The sequence below is a fragment of the Durio zibethinus genome, chromosome 17, assembly GCF_047325235.1.
Source record: "Durio zibethinus cultivar Kanyao isolate XHJ-2024 chromosome 17, ASM4732523v1, whole genome shotgun sequence".
In the NCBI taxonomy this organism is placed as follows: domain Eukaryota; kingdom Viridiplantae; phylum Streptophyta; class Magnoliopsida; order Malvales; family Malvaceae; genus Durio; species Durio zibethinus.
The window spans coordinates 1,152,361-1,179,656 of record NC_143178.1 but is presented as its reverse complement, the minus strand read 5'-3'; the positions used below and the strand labels follow the sequence as shown (position 1 = coordinate 1,179,656).

The 27,296-nt window shown below is 31.8% G+C and overlaps 1 protein-coding gene and 1 long non-coding RNA gene across 6 annotated transcripts; one reads left to right on the top strand and one right to left on the bottom strand.

Annotated features, from left to right (window-relative positions):
- Positions 1-1,363: 1,363 nt before the first annotated feature.
- LOC111275337 (LRR receptor-like serine/threonine-protein kinase FEI 1) lies at positions 1,364-9,248 on the top strand. 5 transcript variants are annotated; one of them, XR_016328988.1, is made up of 15 exons: positions 1,364-1,556; positions 2,226-2,455; positions 2,855-2,990; positions 3,094-3,165; positions 3,273-3,344; positions 4,337-4,408; positions 4,505-4,576; positions 4,695-4,766; positions 4,987-5,084; positions 5,253-5,417; positions 5,519-5,851; positions 6,129-6,374; positions 7,850-7,983; positions 8,439-8,729; positions 8,805-9,248. XR_016328988.1 is itself a non-coding variant. In XM_089745849.1 (15 exons), exons 2-15 carry the CDS (start codon positions 2,359-2,361, stop codon positions 8,844-8,846), a joined length of 1,782 nt encoding a protein of 593 aa, XP_089601975.1. In that variant the 5' UTR covers positions 1,364-1,556; positions 2,226-2,358; the 3' UTR covers positions 8,847-9,248. The 5 variants fall into 5 exon arrangements, 4 of the variants coding, with proteins under 4 accessions (XP_089601975.1, XP_022716372.2, XP_022716388.2 ...); XM_089745849.1 differs by having other exon boundaries at positions 8,439-8,609; XM_022860637.2 differs by lacking the exon at positions 8,805-9,248 and having other exon boundaries at positions 8,439-8,792.
- A 5,580-nt stretch (positions 9,249-14,828) lies between these two features.
- Positions 14,829-21,742, bottom strand: LOC149513934 (uncharacterized). The gene is made up of 2 exons (XR_016328987.1): positions 21,468-21,742; positions 14,829-16,075 (listed from the first exon to the last, which is right to left on the bottom strand). It is a non-coding gene; the product is annotated as an uncharacterized LOC149513934 (long non-coding RNA).
- Between the last annotated feature and the right edge of the window lie 5,554 nt (positions 21,743-27,296).

Below are 27,296 nucleotides of genomic sequence, written 5' to 3'. Positions count from 1 at the left end.
TTTAACTTTTCTTTTCTTGTTTTGATTTTTTATTTAAAATTTTTGAAATAGTTTTCTTAATTTATTGTAATAAATAAAATTTATTATTATATAATAAATTAAAAAATAAATTTTATTATTATATTGCGAATTAATAAATAAGAAAAATGTATTATTATACAATAAACTATTATTTTTATTAATTTTCAATTATTTATTAAGAAAATTATTATTTTCCATAAAAATAATTTTATAATTTAAATTATTTACTAATTTTATAAATATTCCTTTTATTATCACCGTTGCACCTATATCCAAATATATCTATATATATATATTATCATTGATTTTAATCTTAATTCCACTAATATTTTCAATCTCATTATTTATCCAAATAGATCTTAATCTCAGTGTAACTATTCTCGAATCCATTACACATACAATTAATTCTTTTTGAATTTGTTTTTAAATGTCATTAACTTATAAGTAATTCATAAAAAAATATCATAAGTAAATTTAAAATTTTTTTATTTAAAATATAATTTAAGAGAATGTGTGATTATTATTTAATTTTATTGACTAAGTTTAAAATTTTCACCCATTTTATATGAATAATTTTTTTTAATAAAAAAAGCTCAACTAACATTCTTTGAAATATACACATTCTATATAAAAAGGTCATTTTTCCCTTTATTTAATCTAGTTATTGAGGATCAATTGAGAAACACAATAAGAATGTTGCATTCATAAGAATTTTTTTTTAATTAAAATTACATTGGAAATGATGAAGAAAACAATTTAATACTTCATTTGCCCATTACTTAACTAACTACTTTGTTTTTTTAGTTTATGAGATAATAATTGTAAAAAAATAAATGCTTTTGTCATTTATGAAATCAAATGTTTACTGCTGTAATATATAATAATCACACACAAAACAAATATATCAATAGTAGCATATTAAAATAGAGTAGTAGTAGGAGAAAGGGAAGGCTTATTTACACGAAATTATAGTAGTAATAAGTAGCAATTACTTTAAATATATATGAGAGTATTTTACTTATAATTTTTTATTATAATATTATAATTATATTAAAATTATGTAAAAATTTATTATTTATAAATGAAAAATTTATATAAAATTTTAATACATCTTACATAATTTTAAATTATAATAAATTAATTATATAATAATAATTATAATTTATATACTTTATCTGTGCTCTTTTGGCAAAAAAATTGCTGTATATGTAACATTCTGTTTACAATGAGTCGGTTATAGAAAGAAAGAAGCGACGGTTGGCACGTACGGAAGGTCACAGTCGCACGTGAGAAAGGAGCCCACCAACTCGCCCATTTAATTCCAAGCATCTAATTCTCGCATGCCCTCTCCACAACTAAAACTCTCTTTACAATCACATATCCACTTTCAAATGTTAAAAAAAAAGAGGTTCAATCTACCAATAATCATTACTCATCCAACAAGAAGAAGAAGAAGCAGTGAATATATTTATTTCTCCATTTTTGTTTGTTTTCGCTTTACAGCTCATTGGCTTCAGATCGAATCAATCTCAAAGGTTTCTTCAATTTCTCCTTTTTCTTTCTATTTTCCTTTTCCAAAATCTGGCTCCCTCTATGTTTAAGTTTCCAGATGGTCAGTTTCCTCAAAAATGGCTTTAAAGTCTAATTATGCTAGGTGTTTTAAATATCTATGCTATCTGCTGTTTCTAAATTGCATATTGGATGAATTGCTTTATCGTACTGATAGGTTCACTCATTGAACTTCATGCAACACAATGTATGGTACAAGAATAAGCTGCTCTCTTAGACTAGTATGTGCAACATAGATATTAAAACTGCAATGATTTTCAAGATGAATTATTGTTATTATTATTATTATTATTCCTGAATGCATAGATATCAAAACTGCAATGATTTTCGAGATGAATTGTTATTATTATTATTATCTGAATGCATGATTTAGCAATTATTTGACCTGTATATATGTGTAAGATTTTGGTGTTTTAGATTGTACTTTGGTTCTGCATGACAGGCTGCTTTGATTCCTGTTCTTTAAACAAAAAAAAATCATAGTTTTTTTTTTGTTATGTTTTTTTTGAGAGGGGGTTTTAGCTTTGTTTTCATCTATGTGTTTTTTTGCACAAACATTGATCCGCGCAATAATATTTCTGTTTCAGATTTCATATCATTTCCAATTCTTATCTTGCTTTTCTATTTCCTGCCAGGCATCATTTTTCTTTCTTTTGTGGCTGCCAAATGGCAATATAGACCAGATAACCATATGTTACAGCGAGGGATTTTCGAGCTCAGTGTATTAGATGATTTGTAGTATCTATATTATGCTTGGTCAGTGCCATTATGGGCATCCGTCTGATGAAATGTCAATGGCCATGGCTGCTTCACGTTCTATCCTTTTTAATCCTAATAAACAGAATCAGAGCTATCAGTCCTGATGGTAAGTGATGTATGTCATATCAGATAATTCAAGCTGATTTTAAAAGTTTATTTTTCCTCTTATTCTGTCACCATTTGAAAAAGGATCCCAAATGCTCTCCTTATGTTGATACTCATTTGGTTGGAATATACTGGTTAATTTGTCTCACTTAGGGGATTTTACATATCGAAAATTCCACCTTGTAAAACATTGGTGATCATGTTTACATTTTTCCTTTTTCTTTTTTTCTTTTCTTTTCTTTTCTTTTCTTTTCAAACATTGTCATTTAGATTGTAGTTTAGATAATAATAGATTTTGGCTGGTTCTGGAATCTCTCGCTAGCCATTCATTAGGTATACCTCTCGTGGGAAATAAGAATATCTGGTTATAGAATGTGAAAATGCTTTTCCTGATATGTAGGAGAGGCACTTCTAAGCTTCCGGATAGCAATTGTTAGTTCAGATGGTGTGCTTTCTCAGTGGAGACCAGAGGATCCTGATCCATGCAAATGGAAGGGGGTGACATGTGATAGTAAATCCAAGAGAGTGACTACTTTGTGAGTTTTGAAGATCATGTCCATTTATGTCTTCCCTTTGACAAATTTGTATACATGAAAGTGCCATTTAACAAATTCTCTTTTCCCTATGTTTTCTCATCAGGAGCCTCACTAATCATAAACTGAGTGGTCCTATATCACCTGACCTTGGGAAGCTGGAGCACTTGAGGCTTTTGTATGTATTTCTGGGGCTTCCTTAGTTTTCTTCATAGTTGATTCATGATCTGTATTAAAATATATTTTCTTGCAGCTGATATTTTCTTTAAATTTGACGTGAATCAGAATGCTTCTTAACAACAACTTTTATGGGGCAATTCCTTTAGAACTGGGTAATTGCACAGAGCTGCAGGAAATGTAAGTATTGTTGCTGGCATCTTAGTTCATTGATCTAATGCTTCTCCTTGCTTGAAAAGTGTTTCCTTGCTTGAAAAGTGTTGTTGGCTACTTTATAGGTTTTTTCTTGCAAGTGGTAGGATTGACGGATATGATATTAATGTAAAATCTTTAATTCACTTTGAGGCTCATCATTTGGCTATGGTGCTGATGCAAAACAATAGTTCTACCTCAAAAATACTTGTTCTTTTGCTGGATTATGAATTCTAGATGGATTTGAAAGGGATTTAACTAGGATTACGATTGTCATGCACTGAATAGAGCAAATTGTTCTCTTTGTGCTACATGTCAAACAATGGGTCTTGTTTTGTCCTATTCTTCTTATATGTTTAGGATATATATGCAATAATGCTTATGATATATAAATTGATGAAATGGAGAGAAATCCGCTTGTTTAATTTCATAATTATCGAATCTGTATACTGTCCTTTTTAGTATGTTTGGGCAAGGCCAAGGGGAAAGTGAACCTTGGACCTTTACCCTTCATTGTATGGTTACAAGGTTGAGCTTTTCTAGGTGAGTAATCTCCTTTTTTAACATTTTCCTGATATTTTGTCTAACTTGGATGTTCTCGAATTAAATCTAGTCAATCTTCATATAAAGAGATAAAGAAGAAACTGGAAAATAACTTTTCCATTAATGCATGTTAATTACGTGGTATTATTTGTAGCATTTCATTTATTAATGTAAAGTGGAGTAGTTTTTCTTACCTTTGCCTTAAAACTCACTAAAGTTGTATTTAGTTTTGGCTAAATATTGCTTGGATGTACTTGATATCTGAAGTTTTGTATTTTTTTTTTCCTGAAGAAATGGCATTGTGGTGTTGAATTAGTGTGTTTGTAAAATCAAGTACGATATGGTTTCAAGGTTCTATAGGTTTGGTATTGAAAAATTGATTTTGAAATTACATGTATTCATTAGTTTATTTTACTGTAATCTGTTCTTTTCTACAGATACTTGCAGGGTAATTACTTAAGTGGTTTAATTCCAAGTGAATTGGGGAACCTATTTTCACTTCAGAATATGTACGTTGTTTCTCTTGCCTAATAAATGTGAGCTAGAGTGGTAAATAGACTAATCATTTAGTTACTTAATGATGCTTACACTGTTTGAATTTGCAGGGACATCTCAAGCAACTCTCTCAGTGGATCTATTCCACCTTCAATAGGGAAGCTAGATAAGCTCATTTCATTGTTAGTTCCCCTTGCTTCAAATTTGTTAGTCTTTAAATAGAGGTGTTTTACTGAGTTGGTTCTTAAAGAATCTATTGAATATAAACTCATATTTGATGATCTTATTTAATTCCTGAAGCAATGTTTCAAACAATTTTCTGGTTGGGCCAATACCATCACGAGGTGTCTTCAGCAACTATACAGCAAGCTCGTAAGTAGAAGCTATTTTGCTATACTGCATTCAATAGATCTTCTGTCATTAAAGTATCATTCAGGAGGGTTCCATGAAGTCTTACTCTTATATTTTCTACCTTTATTGTTTTCTTTTTGAATCTTCATCTTCTGTTGACTAGTTCAGCTTGAAATGTCTAAGAAGATTGCTATAATACTATTATGCTAAATTAACAGTTTAACACTTTTTTTTTTTGTAGTTTTGTTGGAAATCGTGATTTATGTGGAAAGCAAATCAATGTGGCATGCAAAGATGACAGTGGAGGAGTTCCTGCAAATTCCCAATCACCTATTTCAGGTAAGCTGCATATGCCAAAAATGTATAACTCTGGGCTTTTGGTGTTCATTTCAGTGTTAAATTTGTCCACAAAATCTGAATTCCTGACAAGTTTGTCACCTTTATTCTTGGATCTATTGTTTTTTCAAAGCAGCTCACTTTGGTTAGTATTTCAATCTATTTTTGTAGCTCAAAATCAAGGTGGTAAGAAGTACTCTGGAAGGCTTCTCATTAGTGCATCAGCAACCGTGGGTGCACTGCTTTTGGTGGCACTTATGTGTTTTTGGGGTTGCTTCCTATATAAGAAGTTTGGTAAAAATGAGGGCACAACTCTTGCCATGGATGTCAGTGGAGGTGCTCTTCCCAACTGATCTTCAAATTTTTGGAAAATCTAGCCAATTTTCCATTTTCATCTAAGATTCAACATCTTTGTTAATGTGGTTTTGTTGCTTCAGGGGCATTACTTGTTATGTTTCATGGAGACTTGCCATACACTTCAAAGGACGTCATTAAGAAATTGGAAACTTTGAATGAGGAACACATTATAGGTATTGGGGGCTTTGGGACAGTATACAAGCTCGCAATGGATGATGGCAATGTGTTTGCTTTGAAACGAATTGTCAAGATGAATGAGGGATTTGATCGATTTTTTGAAAGAGAGCTGGCAATTCTTGGAAGCATAAAACACCGATACCTTGTAAACTTGCGAGGATATTGTAATTCACCTACTTCTAAGCTGTTAATCTATGATTTCCTTGCTGGTGGTAGCCTTGATGAAGCTCTTCATGGTGAGGTTTTCTTAACAATTTTCATTCAAAAGCAGCTCATGGACTTGCATGAACTTCAACTACACATTTTTCTTTGTTTATTTTTGTTCAGCAAATTGAATGACATGGCTTTTTTCATGGATTTACTGACTAAGCTCGAACTTAAGCACTTCTCTTTCTTTATTTTCACCATTGGTTAGGAATTCCTTTATTATTTTGGGACCGTTGCAATTCTAATGATTTATTACATGGATTGGTTTATTTATTTGGTAGGTGATTTTTTTGATTCTTTTAACAGATCGATCTGAGCAGTTAGACTGGGAAGCACGCTTGAACATTATTATGGGAGCAGCAAAAGGACTGGCCTATTTACACCATGATTGTTCTCCTAGGATCATACACCGTGACATAAAGTCCAGCAACATTTTACTTGATAGCAATTTGGAGGCTCGAGTATCAGACTTTGGACTTGCCAAACTGTTAGAGGATGAAGAATCTCATATTACAACCATTGTTGCAGGAACTTTTGGTTATTTGGCTCCAGGTATGCAGTTGCAATATTGGCTTGATTTAAACTGTAGTTGATCTCTTTTAATTAGAGATGCTTTGAAAATAAACAGTTGTTAAAATTTGGCATAAGACAAGTAAGAGTTGATCTGACACAAAATTATTATTATTTTTTCACTTTTAATGGCTATTTTGAAACATGACAACCATGTCCCACAATGCTTTTTTATTTGGTATCTTTGGTTGGCCCATAAAGATTAATAGAAGTCAAAATTTAGCCAAATCTTTATGTACATTGCTTTTAGCGAGTTACTCAATAACCTTTTTAGATTTAGATTGGGATTTGTGTATGTCACGGGCCGAGACTCAACCTCTAGGCTCGTGCGGCTCCAGGATCCGGGCATGGACATATCCGGTGTTCCAGATTAACCTAACTGTCACGGTTCACACCCTTATGAGGTATTATCTGCTCTGGCTCCCCTTTGGCCTTATGGTTTTGTTTTACAAAAAGTGCTTTACAAGGAGAAGATGGTGTGAACTCTTTTATCCCATGACTAACTCTAGTACATAGCCGATGTAGGATTCATGGCTCCTCACTAGGACCGTAACATCCTTCCCCACTCCAATGAAGGCCCACTGTACTTGGTGGCACATCGCTAATACCTTAGAGCTAGCTTTGATATCACTTATCACGGGCTGAGACTTAACCTCTAGGCTCGTGCGGCTCCAAGACCTAGGCATGGACTCATTCAGCGTCCTAGATCAGCCTAACTATCATGGTTCACACCTTTGTGAGGTATTGTCCGCTTTGATACCTTCTTGGCCTCACGGTTTTGTCCCACAAAAAGCGTCTCACAAGGAGGTGGTGGTGTGAATCCTTTTATCCCATGACCAACTTTAGTGCATAGCCGATGTAGGATTCATGGCTCCTCTCTAGGACCGTGACATATGCACGTTATTTTTTGCTTGATAAGTGAAGGAAACACAGCATGAAAAGGCACCAAGGGAGTTCAAATCATGATCTTTTACATCCAACACGGCTACCCGTTGGACCAAAAATATGCTTTTAAATTATTTAAAACTATATAATTTTCATTAACATAAATTGTTTTCTACGTGATTTTTACTAATTTTATTACAACCTTTCTAGTTTTTTGTAGATATAAAAATAAATGCTACCAAAAAAGCTTTATGTTCCACGAACTTGAGTTCACACCTCACCTCACATTGCATAAACAGATTTGTCTTTGGAAACACTGTATTTAATCGGGAATCCCTAGTGTATGACATGTCTAAATTTGTGTGTAAAAAACTAAAAACTGTAGTCTTAGCTTATAACCTAAACAAAGGAAAGATTCCAGGCATACTAATATGGTGAAGTGTTTATTTATTTATTTTTATTTTTTGAAAAGCTGCGATTAGGATCTTGCTTAAGTGGTTGAATCATATTTTCTGTAATGTAAGCATTTTAGATTCTATTTATCTTGAGTCTGTTTATGGTTCCTTCAACAGAGTATATGGTAAGTGGGAGAGCAACTGAAAAGACAGATGTCTATAGTTTTGGGGTCTTGGTACTTGAAGTCTTAAGTGGAAAGAGACCTACTGATGCATCATTTATTGAGAAGGGCCTCAACATTGTTGGCTGGGTATGTCTCCACGCCTGTTGAAATTTTGTCAAGTAGGCTTAATGTCTCAAATTAAACAGGGTTTTTTTTTATTAAGCGATTAAATCAAATGTTTGATAAGTGTAAACATTTAGAGATAAAGTTGCACTGACTATGCTGTGTGCTTAGTCTCTATTATGTGGTTAATTAATGTTTCTATTGTAGATTTCATGTGCTGTACTTTCTTGATGCTGTTTACTTCATGTTGCATTTACTGAATTGGTCTGGAGAGATGTCATGGGTTTATTTAGGCTCTGATTGGTTCCTGTTTTTATTATTTTCTTTTTGCCTTTTTTTGTTTTTTTTTAAGTAAAATGTGAAGCAAAAAATATATAGCATTTGGCTCAGCAAATGACATGATCTGATGCTGATGGGTTTCCTCAATTAAGCATGTGTATGTGGGTATTCATCTGACTGGTCTGTTTTCTTTTTTGCAGTTAAATTTCTTGGTTACGGAGAATAGGCAACGAGAGATTGTAGATCCAAATTGTGAGGGGGTGCAGGCAGAAAGCCTTGATGCCTTGCTCCCAGTTGCCATCCAGTGTGTCTCTTCAAGCCCAGAGGATCGACCCACCATGCACAGGGTGGTCCAATTGCTTGAATCTGAGGTTATGACTCCATGCCCAAGTGATTTTTATGATTCCAACTCTGATTGAATAGCTGAAGCTGGAAGACGTGTTTGGTTCACATCCATGTTGCTTTCCTGTTATCTCCCTCAATTTGGAAAAGTAATGCAAGCACTAAATGACGGGCTTGAAATTTGCAACAGCTTCACTTTTTCATTTCATTAATTCTTTATGCAGATGGAAGTTAGAAGGTGTGATACATGGTCTAAACCCATTTGAAACTCAATTTGAGCTGTTTAATAGAACTGGATTGGGGTGCATCTTCGTCCTTCCAGTGTTCTCGTTTGGCCTGGCTGGTGCGTGCATACATTTTTTTCTCTACGTAAAGGGAACCTCCTCTTGTGGCATGAATCGTTTAATTGTCCCGTTTCATTTTCGATTCTGTTTTTCCTCTATGAAATCTGTAACCCCCTTATGCGTTTCCCAAAATTAAGTGTATATGATGGTTGTATAAATTGTGAATATTTTGCCCTTGGGCAGATTCTTGTTTATGGCATTTTTGTAAAATATGCTGTCGTAACGGCAAGTCCGTAATGAGTTTCATGGATGACATTGAAAGCTGATTCCCGCAACTTTATTATGATACTGAATGCAGTAAGCATTTGAAAGTTGTTTCTGATATTCTTCTATATTTCTGAACAGGTATTTTTTACCGTATATGGAGTGTGATACTTTTTGGGAGAGATTTTTTATTAATTAAAGAGAAATGAAGATATTTTAAATTTTAGTTTAACATTTAGATGCATATTCAAATAAATATATGATTAATTTTTGGTCAATTATTTTTATATTTAATTAATTTTTATTCCAACCTTTTCCTAAATTTATTTTGTTTTACTATTAACTTAAATAAAAAATATTTTATTATATAAAAAATTAGGTGCAAAAATAAAAGAAAAATCACAAAGAAAATATCAAAAAATCTTTTGGTCAACATTATCCATGGTCTAAAGGTGATTTGGTCGATTCAATGCGTTTCAATCAGTTTGGAGTGTTTTTGATCTTAAAATTTTAAAAACCTCAAAAATTCAAAAATCGTTTATTAAAAACTCAAAATTTTTGAAACCTTAAAAGATCATTAAAAACTCAACGAACCCAAAAATAATTTATCAAAATTTCAAAATTTTTGAAATCCCAAAAACTAAAAAATCGCTCCTTGAAACCCAAAACTGTAGAAACCTTAAAAACCATTAAAAACCCCAAAAAATTAAAAATTCTAAACTCTAAACTTTAAACTCTAAATTCTAAAATAAAAAATCAAACCCCAAAAACCCTAAACAAAAAATCATCTCTTAAAATCTCAAAACTTTAAATCCTAAACACCTAAAACATCCTAAAACCCCAAAAACCTAAAAACCGTTTCAAAACACCTCAAAACCGTTGCAACTTCGAAAACCACTAAAAGTCCCTAAAACCCAAAAGGCACCCCTAAAACCCTAAAACTTTTTAAATCCCAAAAACCATTAAAAATCCTAAAAACCTAAAAATCGCCTTTGAAAACTTAAAATTGTCGAAACTTCAAAAACTAATAAAAATCACGAAAATCCAATAGTTACACCATGAAACCCCAAAACTATAGAAACCTAAAACCACAAAAATTTTAAAAAAACCTAAAAATCGTCGAAACCTCTAAAACCACTAAAAACCCATTATCTAAAAAAATCACCACTCGAAACCCCATAATCATCTAAACTCCAAAAAACCCCTTAAAGCTCTAAAATCGCCAAAACCCTAAACCACTAGTAATAAAAAAAACCCAAAAACCACAAACCAATCTTCAAGTCTCAAAATTGTTATATCCCTAAAAACCACACAAAATCTCAAAAACCTGGAAATTGCCTTTGAAATAAAAAAATTGCTCCCAAAACCCTAAAAGCGTTAAGACCTCAAAAACATAAAAATTGCCCTTGAAATGCCAAAATCACATAAATCCAAAAAATCACTAAAAAGCTCAAAAATTTAAAAATTGCCCTTGAAGGCCTAAAACCATTGAAACCTTAAAAGCCACTAAAAAAAATGCAAAATCCCAAAACCCCTCAAATATTAAAACCTTCCAAAACCCTAAAGATAAAAAAACCTTAAAAACAAAAAATTCACCACCCGAATCCCAAAACTGCTGAAATCCTAAGAACCATTGAAAACCCAAAAGCCATCCTCAAAAACCCCAAAATTACTGGAATCCCTGAATCCACTAAAAGCCCCCTAAACCCAAAATACACCTTTGAAAACCTCAAAATAGTCGAAATCACAAAAACTACTAAAAATATCAAAAACCCAATAATTGCCCTTAAAATTATAAAATTGTCAAGACCTAAAACTAGAAAAAAAAATTCCTTAACCCAAAAACTGCTCGTTGAAACCCCAAAATTGTCAAAACCACTAAAAAAACTGCCCCATGTAACCACAAAATTGCCAAAACCTCTAAAATCACTAAAAACCCCATAATCATTGAAACCCCAGAAACCACTAAAAACCACAAAAACCTAAAAACCAACTCTAAATACCATAGAACCACCTAAAGATAAAAATCGCCCTCAAAATCTCAAAATCGTTGAAATCCTAAAAACCACAAAAAATGAAAAATACAAAAACTGTAACTTGAAGCCCTAAAACTGCCAAAACTCTAAAATCACTAAAAACTCAAAAACTTGACCCTAAAAATCCTAAAATTGTTGAAACCCAAAAAAATTATTAAAATTCCTCAAAACCTAAAAATTGCCTTTTAAGACCCAAAAACTGTAGAAACCCAAAAATGTTGAAACCTAAAAACCCACTAAAAATACCAAACCAATAACTACCCCTGAAACTTCAAAACTGTCGAAACCTAAAACCATAAAAACCTTTAAAACATAAACATTGCCCCTCGAAGCCTTAAAACTAACAAACCACTAACTCAACACCTGAAACCTTAAAATTGTTACTCGAAACACTAAAAACACCAAACCTGCTAACCTCCCACAAGAAACCCTAAATCAGTTTTACCTTAAAATCGCCACACAAAAAATTAAAAACACCAAATTAGCTAATCATCACTTGAAACCCTAAAAACACTTCACCCCAAAATCCCCACCTAAAACCCTAAAACCATATGCCCCAAAAACTACCAACTAAAACCCTAACCTTTCACCCTAAATCCTAAACTTGAAACCTTAAAAATAATAAACCTATTAAACCCCACTTAAAACCTAAAAAACTTTTTGCTTTAAAACTGCTGCACTGTTCACTTTCTCCCAAAACTTAAAAACTCCAAACCTACTAACCTCTTCTTGAAACAATAAAACCATTCCACCCTAAAACCTTTATCCCAAACCTTAGATTCACCAAACTAATTAACTCTTCAGCTAAAATTCTAGAGTCAAAAGACTCTAAAATAGTCTCTCGAAACCACTAAAACACTAACCAAGCTAACCCTATACCTAAAACTCTAAAATCATTACATCTAAAACTACCACTCAAAGGCCTGAAACACCAAACTAGTTATCTTTACCTAAAACTAAAAAATCGTGATACCCCAAAAATCACCACTAAAAACCTTAAAAATACCTAACCCATTTACCCCACACCTGACACCCTAAAGGCATTACACCTTAAAATTGCCACCTTAAACCCTAAAAACAACAAACCCGTTAATCCCTCTCTCGAAACCTAAAAACACTCCATCTTAACACTGCCACACAAATTTTTAAAGTTGTTACATCCTAAAAACAACCACCCAAAACATTAAAATTGTCATATCTGGTAATTAATGACCTAAACTTTAAAACTGCTAGGCTTTAAAAACTATAACTTGAAACCCTAAAATTGAAAATTCAAGTAACATACAACTCGAAACCCTAAACCACTACACAAAAAAAATTACCACTTGAAACCCAAAAAATATCAAACTCATTAACTTTTCATCCAAAACCCTAAAATCACTTTACACCAAAATGGCACCAAAAACACTAAAGACACAAAACTCGTTAATACACTACCTGAAACCCTAAAATCACTCTACCCAAAAATCGACCCTCAAAACCATAAAACCACCAAACCCTTTAACCTCTCCATTCCAAATCTGTTTGTTAAAACCCTAAAAACACCAAACACGTTTCCCCTACTAGAAATCCTAAAACTGTTCCACCATAAAATTGTCCCCTGAAACTTAAAAACACTAGGCCCACTAACATTTCAATCGAAACCCTAAAACCACCACACCCAAAAACTATAACATAAAATCCTAAAAACACTAAACTTGTTAACCTCCCACTTAAAATCCTAAAATCACCAAACTAGCTAACTTTACACCTAAAACCCTAAAATCGTTGCAACCTAAAATTGCCACCCAAAGCCTTTAATACAAAAAAACCAGCTAACCCCCTATCCAAACCTTAAAATTGTTGCACCTAAAAATTGGCACATGAAAACTTAAAAATAGCAAACCTGTTAACCTCTCGTGTAAAGCCCTAAAATTGATTCACCTTAAAACTACCACTTGAAACCTTAAAAACACTAAACTCATGAATCTCACTTGAAACCCTAAAATACTCCACCTTAAAATAGCCAATTAAAACCCTGAAAACACTAAAGCTGATAACCCATCATCTAAAACTCTAAAATCACTTTGTCCCAAAATCATCACCTGAAACCCTAAAACCACCAAACTTGCTAACTTAACACCTGAAACTCCAAAATCGTTCCACTTCAAAATCGTCTACTAAATCCTTAAAGCCACAAAACTCTCTAACCTCACATCTAAAACGCTAAAACCACTTCATCCCGAATCTGCCACTCAAAACCCTAAAAACACCAAACCTTAAACCCTACAACTGAAACCTTACAACCATTTAACCTTAAAACTGCAACCCAAAACAGTAAAAATGATAAACCTACTAACCTTTCACTTGCAACTCTAAAATCAATCTACCCTAAAACCATCACTTGAAACTCTAAAATAACCAAATTAGCTAACCTCACACTTGAAACACTTAAATTGTTACGCCCTAAAATTGCCAACCGAAACCTTTAAAACACGAAATCCGCTAACCCCCACTTGAAACCCCAAAATTGCTCCACCTCAAAATAGTTACCCAAAACCTTAAAAATACCAAACTTACTAACCGTTGGCCCGAAACCCTAAAGCCACTTTACCAACAACCACTTGAAATAATAAAAACACCAAACCCGTTAACCTCCACCCTAAACCTTAAAACTGCCAACCAAAACCCTAAAAATGCTAAAACTGCTAACCCCTTACCTAAAACCCTAAAATCATTATGCCCTAAAACCTTTACCTGAAACCTTAAAACCACCGAACATGCCAAACCAACAATCAAAACCCTAAAAATGTCCACCCAAAAATTGTCACTCAAAACCTTAAAAACACCTAACCTATTAACCAGCCACTCGAAGCCCTAAAGTAGCTCCACCATAAACCTTCACTCTAAACCCTAAAAATACCAAACTAGATAACTACCCACCCAAAACCCTAAGAACATCAAACCATCTAACTAGCCACTCGAAACCCTTAAAACACTGCACCATGGTTGAAAATTTACAAGTACACAAAATCATATCAAGTAATAAAGTGATAAGTAAAATTCGTTCCCATGGAGATTGTAATAAAGAGAATTAAGTACCACAATTAAACACCTTTGATTATATTCAGAACATAAAAATAAACAACTACTAACCTAATATGCAAATCAAAAATTAAAAATTTAAATTAAATAGTAAACCGAAATTAAATTAAATTATGCAAACAAAATTTAAATGAACCTAAACTAAATATTAAACTTATCAAAATTGCAAATAACCGAATTAACAAGCAAAACAATAACTAAACTTAATTTAAATATGAAAACTATCTAAACCAAACACTATAGGAACTAAAACCAAAATTTTTATTTAATGCAGTAAATTAATGGAGTGAACATAAACAGCCTTAAACTTTATGCAGTAATGAAAACTGTGGAGTGGACATAAACAGCCTTAAACTCTATGCAGTAATGAAAACTGTGGAGTAGAATTTTACTAACAACCTAATGTAGTAACTAGAATTAGAGCTGTAAACTAAAACATTAATTAAACATAACATGCAGAAAATTAAAACAATAAAACTGCCTAAAAACTGTTAAACTAGATTATGCAGAATTCTAAAACTGTAAACAGAAAGTATGAGGTAAATATTTAAACCAAGCAGAAATTACAACAACTGAAATGTAAATCAAATTGTAAAGAACTTGAATTGAATATAAGACTAACAAACTTAATTGAAAGTTGCAATGAACTAAAACTGGAATTTAAATTGAAAAATCTAGAAAATAAAAACCGTTTAAAGATGCTTAAAAGAACTAGAAATAAACTAGAAGAACAAGGAAAAATTAAAGCTAAATGTAGGTTGGTTTGTCACCCCAGCCAATACATGTCTTCCCTATTTTGATTCTTGAACTATCTATAGATGGAGAATTTATGGGCTAGTTCGGTTGACTTGAATTTGTAAGAGGGCCGACTTCTTCTTGAAGGTTTCGGTTTGACAAGGATTGAACTCTTAAAGGACTTGCACGAAGACCAAAATCTGACATCCAAAGAGTAAGTAAAATTTGACTTTGTTTCTTGGTTTAAAAGTAACTTCTCCCGAAGAAGAAGAGTGGTGTGGTTCTGCCATGTTTCAAACAGCCTTGAAAAATTCTTGATTTGCAGCTTGAAGACTCCTTGCCTTGAAATTTTTGTGGGACTTCTTGGAAAACAGAATTTTAAATTCTGTTTGATTTTAATCTTGACATCCTGCAATTCTACCGGCACTTTGATTCTTTAAACAGAAGACAAGTTGGCTTCTTTAAACTCTCATGTAGCACGTGAAATCCATCTTGTCTTGGACTCTTGTAATTCAACACAAATACGAAGCCAAAAAGGAAACAAAATTCGGTTTTGAACTCTTGCAACAGTTAATACGAAGTCAGCTGCTTGCTTCTTTTACCGTAAGTAAAATCCAGCTTGTTCCATTCGGTATTAAACAAAATTTTAAGTTCCTTCATGCCAAGTTAGCTGCCAAGGAACCATCCTAGCCATCTAATAAAATACCAGCTGCTTGCCACATCAATTAAAAATCATCCCCTGCTTGTGCACCTACAAAGGACTTGCATAAAATTTTTGAACTTAAAATTTTGCCTCTGTCAGACCGAAATCTGTATAATTAATTGTAATCGCTGCATGCTTGTAAATGCAGCATATTCTTGAACCAAATTCATCCTTATTCAGTCTTTAATTTTTCTGCCATTTTTCTTCTCAAGTTAAGCTCCAAAGTTGCTCAAAACAGCATGTAAAAGCTTCAAACAGCTTCTAAAAAACTTTCTGGCTGCAACCTTATCTTTGCATCAATTGAGCTCTTAGTCAATTTTCCATATTTGCTCCAAAAATCAACCCAAATTGCCAAAAGTTCAATTTTTTCATCTTTTTTTGAAAATTTCCTACAAAGGAACAAATTAAGCTAATTAAGAAGGCAAATTAAATTATTTTGCCAAGAACAAAGTAAAATTCACGCAATTAAGTACTAAAAATAACTCTATTTTATAGAGTTATCACACCCTAAAATCACCAACTGAAACTTTAACATTTCACTTTAAACCCTAAACCCAAAGTCCTAAATATAATAAACCCATCATCCCCCACCTAAAATGTACACCCCAAAATCCCCCTTGGAAACTCACCAAGCCCCCACCTACAACCCTAAAATCACTGCACCACAAAATCACCTCCCAAAACCCTAAAAACTCCAAACCTGCTAACCTTTACCCAAAACCATAAAACCACTCTAGCCCAAAACGGTCACCTAAAACCATGAAATCACCAAACAAGCTAACCCTAAACTTGAAACCTTAAAATCGTAGCACCCCAAAACCACGACCCAAAACCTTTAAAACACCAATCACTAACAGCCCACTAAACCCTAAAATCAAACCAACTAACAGCAACCTTAGAGCCACTCCACACTAAAATCACCACCCTAAACCGTAAAAACAACAAACTCACTAACCCTCACTTGAAACCTTAAAATTGCCCCACCCCAAATCTACCACCCAAATCCCTGAAGCCATTACACCCCAAAAGTAGCCACATGAAATCCTAAAATTGCCAAACTCAATAATCAATGACCTGAAACTTTAAAATTGCTAGGTCCCAAAAATTACGACCCGAAACCCTAAAATTGCCAAACCTAAAAAACATAACCTCAAACCTTAAACTATTGTAAAAAAGAAGTGTCACTCGAAACTCTAAAAATACTAAACTTGATAACCTCCCACTTGAAACCCTAAAATCGATCCACACAAAAATCATCACCCAAAACCCTAAAGACACCATATCCTCTACCCCCCCCCCAAAACCCTAAAACCTTTCCCCTCAATGACACTCGAAACCATAAAACCATCAAATCCACTAATCCAACACCCAAAACCCTAAAATTACTTAACCCTAAATTTACCACTTGAAACTCTAGAAACACCAAACATGTTAACCCCAAAATCGAAGCCCTAAAACCTTAAACCCTAAAACCTTAAACCCAAGACCCTAAAATCACCAAATCAGCTAACCCACATTCAAAATCCCAAAGTCACTCCATCATAAAACTACAACCTTAAACCTTAATCTCTAAAATCACTAAACCCCAAAATCTGAGACCTGAAATCCTAAATTGTCTTTTGGTAACACACAACCCGAAACCCTAAATTGTTACACAAAAAAAATCATCATTCAAAACCCTAAAAAAACCAAACTCGTTAACCTTTCACTCGAAACCCTACACAAAAATTAGCACCCAAAACATATAACCATATAACCACCAAAGCCGCTAACTTGATATTCAAAACCCTAAAACACTCTGCCCCAAATTCACCAGTCAAAACCCTAAACATACCAAACCCGCTAATCTCTACCCGAAAAACACTAAACTTGCTAACCTAACAACCGTCATTGAAATCTTAAAATCACAAAACTCGCCAACATCCCACCTAAAAATAGCCATTGAAACCGTAAAATCACCAAACTAACTAGCCTACACCTAAAACCCTAAAATCATTGCATCCAAAAATCGCCATACAAAACCTTTAAAACACTAAATCTAAGCATTAAACTCGAAACCCTAAATTCTCCTAGCCTCAAAATCGATACCCAAAACCTTAAAAACACCAAATCTATTAACCTTCCACCTAAAACTTTAAAACTGCTTCACCCAAAAATTGCTACCCAAAACCCTAAAAACACCAAATAAATTAACCTATACTAGAAACCCTAAAACTGTTCCACCAATATTACTAACTGAAACCCTAAAAACACCAAAGTGGTAACCTATCACCCAAAACCCTAAAAACATTTTATCTTGAAACCGTCATTTAAAAGTCTAAAACAACCAAACCATTAACCCAACACTCGAAACCTTAAAACTGATCCAACCTAAAATCATCACTTAATACCCTAAAAACCACTAAACATGCTTACTTCACACTTAAAACCCTAAAGTGGCTCCCCCTAAAACTAATATCCGAAACATTAAAAACACCAAACTAGCTAACCAACACTCTGAAAACCTAGAAAATGCTCCACCTCAAAAATAACAAAAAAAAAACCTTAAAACTGCCACACTCAGTAATCCTAAACTTGAAACTCTAATACCTTTAGGACCTAAAAACTGCCAATCAAACCTTAAGACCACCAAACTGGGTAACTATAACACAGAAACCTAAAATCGCTATGCCCTAAAAATTGGTAGCCAAAACCCTAAAAATAACAAACTCACTAACCTTTATGCCTACACCCCATTTAGTCTAGAGTAAGTCAGTTGGGTTCAGTTTAGTTTTAGACCTAAAGATCCAATTTTATATTTTATCTCATTAGTTATTTATATTATTTTTATCTTTATATTTATAAGTTTGTTTGTCATTATTTTATATTTTATATTTATCCTTGTATTGATCTTTATCTTTATTTTATTCATTTATCTTTATTTTACTTTTACTTTTATTTTTATTTTATTTTTATTCTTATCTTTGTTATTTTATCTCATTTATTTTATTATTATTCTTTATCTTAAAGAGAAAAAGAAACCAAGAATGAGAAAAATTGAAAAATGTTTTGGTTAAGTAGAAAAATGTGTATATATTTTCTTTTTGTTTTGATAGATAATTCATGTGATTTTTAGGGTTTAGATTAAGTTGATCTACCTTTTTTTTTTAAAAAAAAAAGAAATTTAAAGTGTTTGTTCTTGGATAATATATGAAAATCAAAAGTTTAATCTATATCAAACTTGTAATCCTTATCAAATCTAAATACTTCCCTATAAATATCTTAGCATTTGACAATAAGAAACAACAATCATAGAGGAAAACTTGGGAGTAAAAATGTCTTAGATAATTCAAATTCAAATTTTAGGCTTCTTTTAGTTCCCGATGATTTTTACCAATCACAGGCTTCGGCAAGATTTATCGATTGAGGTGACATTTTCTCATGAGTGTTGAAGTTCCTAGTGAGGATTCTAATGATACCTCTAGGTTTCGAGGACAATTCTCGATTTCCCCAAGCATCAACTCGATTTAACTTGACCTAAATGTCCATTTGATTACGAACCTAACCTGTAGTGCCAGGATCCAACAACTTGCATCTCACAAGCCTCGAGCCGAGCCATGCATCGAGCCGCCAAACCATATTGTGAGCTTGTAGTTGAGTTGCTGTCAAGCCCAAATCGAGCCATTGACCCTTTTTTGGTATTTATTTATTTATTTTATATAAATTTTATTTATTCAAATTAATTTTTTAGTTAAAAATATTTTTTAAATAAATCCAAAATCCTACCAAACTATTGGAGGACTTTCGTGGGTTTAAAATATTTTTCAAATTATGAATCCTACCAAACTATTAGAAGATTTCATAGGTAAATTAAATTAAAAATATTTTTGATTTAATCCTACCAAATTATTGGAGGATTTAAATCTCTAAATTAAGTTTTATCAAACTATTGAAAGAGTGAATTATTATGAAAAATTAAGTTTTCAATCCTACCAAAATATTGAGAGATTAAAATTTTGAGTTAAATCTTACTAATGTATTGGAAGATTTAACGATTCTTTCTTAAATTGAATAAATTTTTTAATAAAAAATCCAACCAATCCGTTAAAGGATCTGCATCAACATAAAATCTAACCAAACTATTAGAGGATTTAATGGATTATTTTTTTTTAAGATAATTAACTCATAAAAATAAAATACATTAATGAATCTAATGATGGAGCCTCTTCAAAGTGGGATACTAGTCTCCATGAATACTCTTATGACAAGAAAATTAATTTAAATTGTTACCAAACTATTGGAGTGATTTTAAGAATAATTTTTAATAATTAAATTATTTTGTAAAATACAAACATGTTTTTAAGGTTTAGGATAACACAAAATCAATTGGTACCATCCTTTGGATGGGTATTGTGCGGGTGTTATAACCTTAATCATGTGTAACCACACTCCTAGACTTAGTCTTGGTTTTGTAGGCTAGAATTTACCTTTTAAGAATATTTGAGTCAAAATTGGGATTTTTTTTAAAAAAAAGATAAATTTAGTTAGGTGACTAATCGCATCTAAATAAAAAAGATTGGTGGTGACTCCTAATGTAATGTCTAGCGATAAGTCCATGGATTTATACATTACTACACTTTATCCTAATCCCCAAAATCAGTAACCAAAACCTTAAAAACATCAAACCTATTAACCTCTCTCTTGAAACGCTAAAATTGCTTCACCTTAAAACTGTCATCTGAAACCCTAAAAACACTAGACTAACTAACCCCCACCTGAAACCCTAAAACTGCTCCATCCTAAAATTGCCAATTGAAACCCTAAAAACACCAAAGCTGTTAACCCATCACCAAAATCCCTAAAATTGCTCAACACCAAATCTGTTATTCGAAGCCTTAAAATCACCAAACTAGCTAAACCCACATTGGAAACACTAAGATCGCTGTAGACACCTCATTTTGACTGAGGCTTAAAATTCAATTTTATTTTATTTATAGTTTATTTATCTTTTCAGTTTAATAAAAAATTATTTTGCCATGAGAAAAATGGATGTTACTAGAATTAGAGCTGAAATCAATCTATAGAGGATAAATTCTAGTTTCATGATAATACAAAATCTTATCAAAGATGGAATCATAATCAAAAACTCCTCTAAATGTTCCTATAAATTAACCTATGAATCAACAAAGGGATACACAACAAGAGAAAACAAACATTAATAGGCAATACACAAAGATCACCAAAAGCAGTCATTTACCTAGACCACCCACCATCATTTTGTCTTTCCTCTTTCCCAAGACCGCTATCCTTATCTCTACTTTTATACTACACCATTGTGAGCCAAAAATCCAAATTGACCCCATAATCCAATTCTACATCAATAAATTCACCAAAAGAATAACACATGCAAGGGAAAAGGCAGTAGTTTCTATCTAAAAGGCCAATATAAGCTGTATAGTAATCGAGTCCCCATTAACACTGTGATAGTGAGACAGCTACATTGCAAGCACCATTACAACCCTCAACTACTAAAAACAAGACCTGTTATCGTTATTGATTTCTCATTGAATAAGTGTTCGTTGTTAGTAAGCATAACCAACATAGTGACTGTCAAGAAACATATAGAGTAACCGAGCATTAAAAAAAAGAGAAAAGCCATGATACATAGAAAGCACAATTAGCAACAACACAAAGAGATTTTGTTTTTGCCAGTGGCAGTACTGGCGATAGTTTACGGTGACCCAAGATTTTTTAAGATAAAAACAAGTGAAAGTACAAAATAGAGGAAATTGAGCAACGTACCCAAAGATTGACGAGACTGGATGATGGAAAAAGGCAAAAAAAAATGGTGAAATCTTACGGCTTTGACTTCAGATCTGAGACATTAGGGGTTGATTTTCAGAAATTGGAGCCCAAATTAAAACTAGGAAACCGAAAAGAAACAACAACAAAATTTTAGGTTGAATCAGTGGTCGATCGACGGCTGACTGTGGTCGCTGAAGAAGGAGTAAAGACCGATAATGATGGTCGAGAATTGTGGGAGAAAGAGAGAGAGAATTTAGAGAGAATCTGAAGAAAAAGATATGAGAAGAAGAAATAAAAAATTTTGATTTTTTAAGGTTATTTATACCTTAAGCAAAATGACGTTGTTTTGCCTTACGAGTAGTGAATTAAATTAAGCTATAGCTAAGCCATACCAAGTTGCCTCTCTTAAGTCACTCTAGCCAGTTCATGGGGCTATAGTCGAGCCATGATATCAGTTGAGCCGAGTCAATTTTTTTTTGTATTTTCTTTTCATTTTCATTTATTTATTTATTGTTTTAGTTTATTTATTTATTTACTTATTTTTGAAATGTCTTACATAATTAAATTTCTAAGAGAATTAAAGAAAGTTCTTTTAGAAAATATAATTATAAAAAATATAAAATAAAACTTTAATAAAATTTAGGAATTGAATTAACAATCACCTAATGATGAGATTCTTAAAAATTTTAAATAGTAAATTTTATAAGAAATCTTTAGGTAAAGAATTTCTCTAAATTTAACCAAATGGTGAAATAAATTTAGATAAAATTTTGATAAAAGTAATTGTATTTTTTTCTAAATAAAAAATAAAAATCATAAAATTTTGTTTGAAAATATATTGTCGAAGGATGAAATCTTAAGAAAAATCACAAATGGTTAAATTTCTATGAAATTTCTAGATGAAAAGTTTTTTCCTAAATTCAACTAAAATGGTGGAAGATTTTGGATGAAACTTTAAAAAATTTGTTATGTTATTTTCTTTTTAAGAAATAAATGATAAATAAATAGAGATTGCATTCTAAGAAAGATATTTCTAAATGAGGTCCAAATGGTAGAAAATTTAGAAATGAAATTTTTAAAAATAAAAAATTTGATTAAGCTTTCTGATGACAGAATTTCTTCGAGAAAACAAATAGAATTTTTGAATACTTTCGAGGTAAGAAAGTATTTTTAAGAATTCTGATAGATTGATGGAGAATCTTAAAAGTTATTGCTAATATCAAAATTAAGACTATTAGAACTATAAACCTTAGGATAATTTAAAATAAAATGGTACCATGCTTTGGATGGGTATGTGGAGATGCTATAACCTTCCTAATATATAACCAAACTTCCAAACTTTGTTCTAATTAGTAGACTAGAACCTATTCTTTAGGGACCTTTAGTCAAGCTTAGGAGCTTTTTAAATGAATAAATTCATTAGGTGACCAATAACACTAGATAAAAGATTGGTGGTGATTCCTCTTGTTGTGTCTAGCTATAAATTTATGGATCTATACATTATGACAATTGTTGCACCTTAAAATCACAAGTTGAAACCTTTAAAACACCACACCCGTTAACCCCACCTAAAATTTTAAAATTGCTCCACCCCAAAATTGCCACCTAAAACCTTAAAAACACCAAACTTGCCATCTATTCACCAGAAACCCTAAAACTGCTTAACTCTAAAACAGTCACTCGAAACAATAAAAACTCCAAACTCACTAACCTTCACTCGAAACATTTAAAAAGCAACACTTCAAAATCGCCAACCAAAACCCTAAAAACAATAAAACCACAACTCGTAGCGTAAAACCCTAAAATTTTAAACACTAAACCTTAAAATCATTACACCCGTAAACTAACACTAAAAAAGCTAAAACTGTGCCACCCCAAAATCGTCACTTGAAACTTGAACAGACCAAACTTGTTAAACTCCTCACTCAAAACCCAAAAGTAGCACCACCTTAAAATTGCCACCTAAAACATTACGAATACCAAACCAACTAACCACTCACCCAAAACCCTAAAAGCATTCAACCCTAAAACTCCCCCCAAAAACCAAAACCCAAAACCTAAAAAATAATAAACCCAATAGCCCTACCTGAAACCTTAAAATTGCCACACAAAACTTACCAAGTCCCACCTGAAACCCTAAAATTGCTCTAACGCAAAACCACCTCCCAAAACCTTAAAAATTTCAAACCTGCTAACCCCTATTGGTAACCATAAAATAACTTTACTCAAAACTATCACCCAAAGCCTGAAATCACCAAACTAGCTAACCTTGCACTTGAAACCCTAAAATCACTCCACTTAAAGACCACCACTTAAAAGCCTAAAAACACCAAACTCATTAACCCCACTTGAAACCATATACCTGCTAAACCCAAAAACTGCTACTCGAAACCCTAGAAACACAAAACCTAATAACACCTTACCTAAAACCTTAAAGACACTCCACCCTAAAACCACTACCTTAAACCCTAAAAATAACAAACTGACTAACCCCACATTTGAAACCCGAAAATTGCTTTACTTCAAAGCTGCCATCCAAATCCTTAGAAGCATTACACCCCAAAAATAACCACTTGAAATCCTAAAACTGCCAGACCTAGTAATCAATGACCTGAAACTCTAAAATCATTAGGCCTTATAAGTTACGATCTAAAACCCTATTAATCAAAGCAATCAAGAACAAGGCAAGAATATTAATCAAAATGAATTAATCAATCTAAGCATTTAACAAAGTTAAGAAAAATTCTATCAAGCTTGGTTAATTTGTGCAAAGTGTTCACAAATTCAAACATAATATCTCATTTTTGCACATATCAAAGCAAGCATTTATCAAACCATGCATTAAACATTATAAATCATAGGCACATAGCATAGATTCAATACAATTAGCTCCATCCTTGTCAAGCTATATTGTTGTGCTCATTGTAGTTGAGTGAGGCTTTGAATCATTCATTTCACATTATTTGAGCTAGTCTTTGATGTACTTGGACTTGATTGATGAAGATGATTTGCTTTGCTTATTCCACTTGAGATTTTAAAAATACAGGCTCATTCATGCTCATTTCAAGTTCTCCAAGCATAGATTTAAAAAAAATTCTTAACAAAGAAATGTTCATTAATAGCATCAAGAATATCAATTGATAAAAAGTATACCAATTGTTAGAAATGAATTCCATATTCTAAGTCATTATAGGCAAAAGAAAATTTATTCATTAAGTGCAAGTTGCCAATTATAAACTTAAGCTAAAGGTCATGTATCAAGTTAAGCATCAAATAGCACAAGAATGGTACTAAAGTAAAAGTTCTCATATAGTGTGCAAAAATCAAACCTTTTAGATCATTCATGAACACAAAATAGACATATTCAATATTCATATATATTCGATAAATCGCCAAGGAATATGTCAAAATAAATTTTAAGCCATATGAAAACTAAAAACTCAAAAAAACATATTTATCATCAAAATCAGATTTAAGAAAATTTTATTACAAAAGCGTAAATATGTTTACACAAATTATAGGCCATAATCAACAATGACTTAAGCTAAAAATAAGCATCATAAGAAAATCACTCACTAAGTCATGTTGCAAGCATATCAAGTAAAGCTCAATCATATTCATATAAGCACATACTTGACAAGAGTAATAGATGAACCAACAGCACATATCATTTAAAAAAAATAGTTCATCAATTTAAAAACACAAATAAAAAGATAAAACATTTAAGCACAAGAGCAACATATCACAAAAAGTATTTCACAAATTAAGAAATAAATAATTTAAGCACTTTCAAATCATAAGTATTAAGGTCAAGTTGAATCAATTATCATATGAGCACATATCTTGACCAAAAATATAGATGAACAAAGAATTAATATATATCTTTTAAGCATATAAAGTTCATCAAGTTGTCAACACAAGAGAAGAAATAAATCTTGAACTAATAAGGATAAAGAATTAAAGCATATTTCAAGATTATAAAAAAAAAAATCAAAAGATGAACAATCAAACATCAATATTTATGATTTAAGCACAAGATGATCATCAATTTTTAAAATCACAAATTAAGAGTTAAAGCAATTATGTATAACATAATCAAGTTTAAAGAATTCATAAGATCCAAGCATTGTAAACAAATTGAGCATTTTTAAACATCATGGTCATATTGGCATGTTTAACAATCATAAATCAATATGTATAAAAATCACAAAATTATTTCCATCATGCTAAAACCATTCAAACAAATATATTTATGCAAATTACCATAGGATAAATCATTTAAAGCTTAATATTTCCAAGATTTTTATTTTTGATATTTTGAAGCTCATTTTTGCTTGAAAAAGACCTTAATAAATCTCATAACTAGTCAAGCTCATTTTTAACCAACTTGAACCATTCCAAAAAATTTCAAATGACAAAACAAAGTTGTTCAAGTGATCATTTGGTATTAGAAATAAGGAATCAAAAAGTCAACCTTTAATCCCCATATTTCTTAGAAAATGACTATTAAGATAGGTAAATATGTTTAAACACACATTCAAGCTCTTCAAACCATTTAGAAAAGTTTTATATCACACATTGAAAAAGTCCCAATGATTTTTATACCCATAAATGTTCAAAAACAAGATTTTATATTTTAAAGTTTTACAATCCTTTGAAACTTGCATGTAACACTATGAAAAATTAAAACCAATGCAAATTATCAAGTTTTCTTTGTTTAAGCATGTTTAAATCATTGAATTCAAGATATTCAAATTCATTTTACAATTAAAAACTTGCTAAAACAAAATTTCATATTTTGAGGCTTGACTCTAACAAAAATCATTTTCAAAGCAAAACATAAAGTCTCGAAATCATTAAGCTTTGAGTGCTCCTCCTAAGTTTGTGCATAAATATAAAAATAATTTAGCATATAAATAATCACACTAAGCATCAATAAAAAATTCATCAACAAAATTATGCTCAAGCAATTTAGCACCACAAACAATTTCAGCAAGCATATCAAATATATTTAAAAGCAAAATAAATGCATATTCAATTCAAGCTCACATTTGCTAAAGATTATGTAACATATGCCTTGTAATCAATGTCAACCAAATTTTGCATAATCAATCAAGCATTCAAATTTCATCAAGAATAGGTAACCAAATTCAAATTCTCTTTAAATAAAAGTTTAGAGGTTACCTATCTCTATTGTGTGTCTAGAGTATTCAATCTTCAATCTCACATTGTAGCTCCTTGCTTTAGCACACCTAGAAGAGACATTTATCATTTGATTTTTGGTACCCAAATTGCTTTGGGTCCTTGAAAGTTAGTCACCAAGTCTTTTGTTCCTATTGGAACCCACACTTGCCTAACTCTAAATGAAACTTTTCTCTTTATGGGACAAGTATGTATAGGATGACCACGAAAATTACAAAATTACATTTAATCATTTTAGTACTAAATGAATTCTTTAAAAGATTTTGTTTTTCATTCATCAAATCATCAAATTTCTTTTTCAAATCAAAATTTTCTTTTTCTAAAATTTTATTTCTACTTAGAGAAGTTTCTAAATTTATTTTCAACTTTTTATTTTGTTTTTCCAAATCATTCTTGGTATTCATTAAAAATTCATTTTCAACTTTTAATTTTGAAATCATTTTCTTATGTTTCAAATGCATATTTTTAAATTCAATTACTAAATCATTGTAAGCATCTTGTAACTCATCCAAAGTATAAGAATTTGAATCACAAGAGTTAGAGGTTACCTTTGGTTCCTCAGTAGCCAGGAGACATGATACATTTTGATTGGATTATTATCTTTCATGTATTTTATCCAACTTC

What these genes read in the sequence shown, in the direction of transcription:
- LOC111275337 (XM_022860637.2), top strand. Translation starts at nt 2,359, where the DNA reads ATGGGCATCCGTCTGATGAAATGTCAATGGCCATGGCTGCTTCACGTT. An exon ending in CTGGAGCACTTGAGGCTTTT is followed by an intron (nt 3,166 to 3,272) that starts GTATGTATTTCT and finishes GACGTGAATCAG; the next exon opens with AATGCTTCTTAACAACAACT. An exon ending in GCCTCAACATTGTTGGCTGG is followed by an intron (nt 7,984 to 8,438) that starts GTATGTCTCCAC and finishes TCTTTTTTGCAG; the next exon opens with TTAAATTTCTTGGTTACGGA.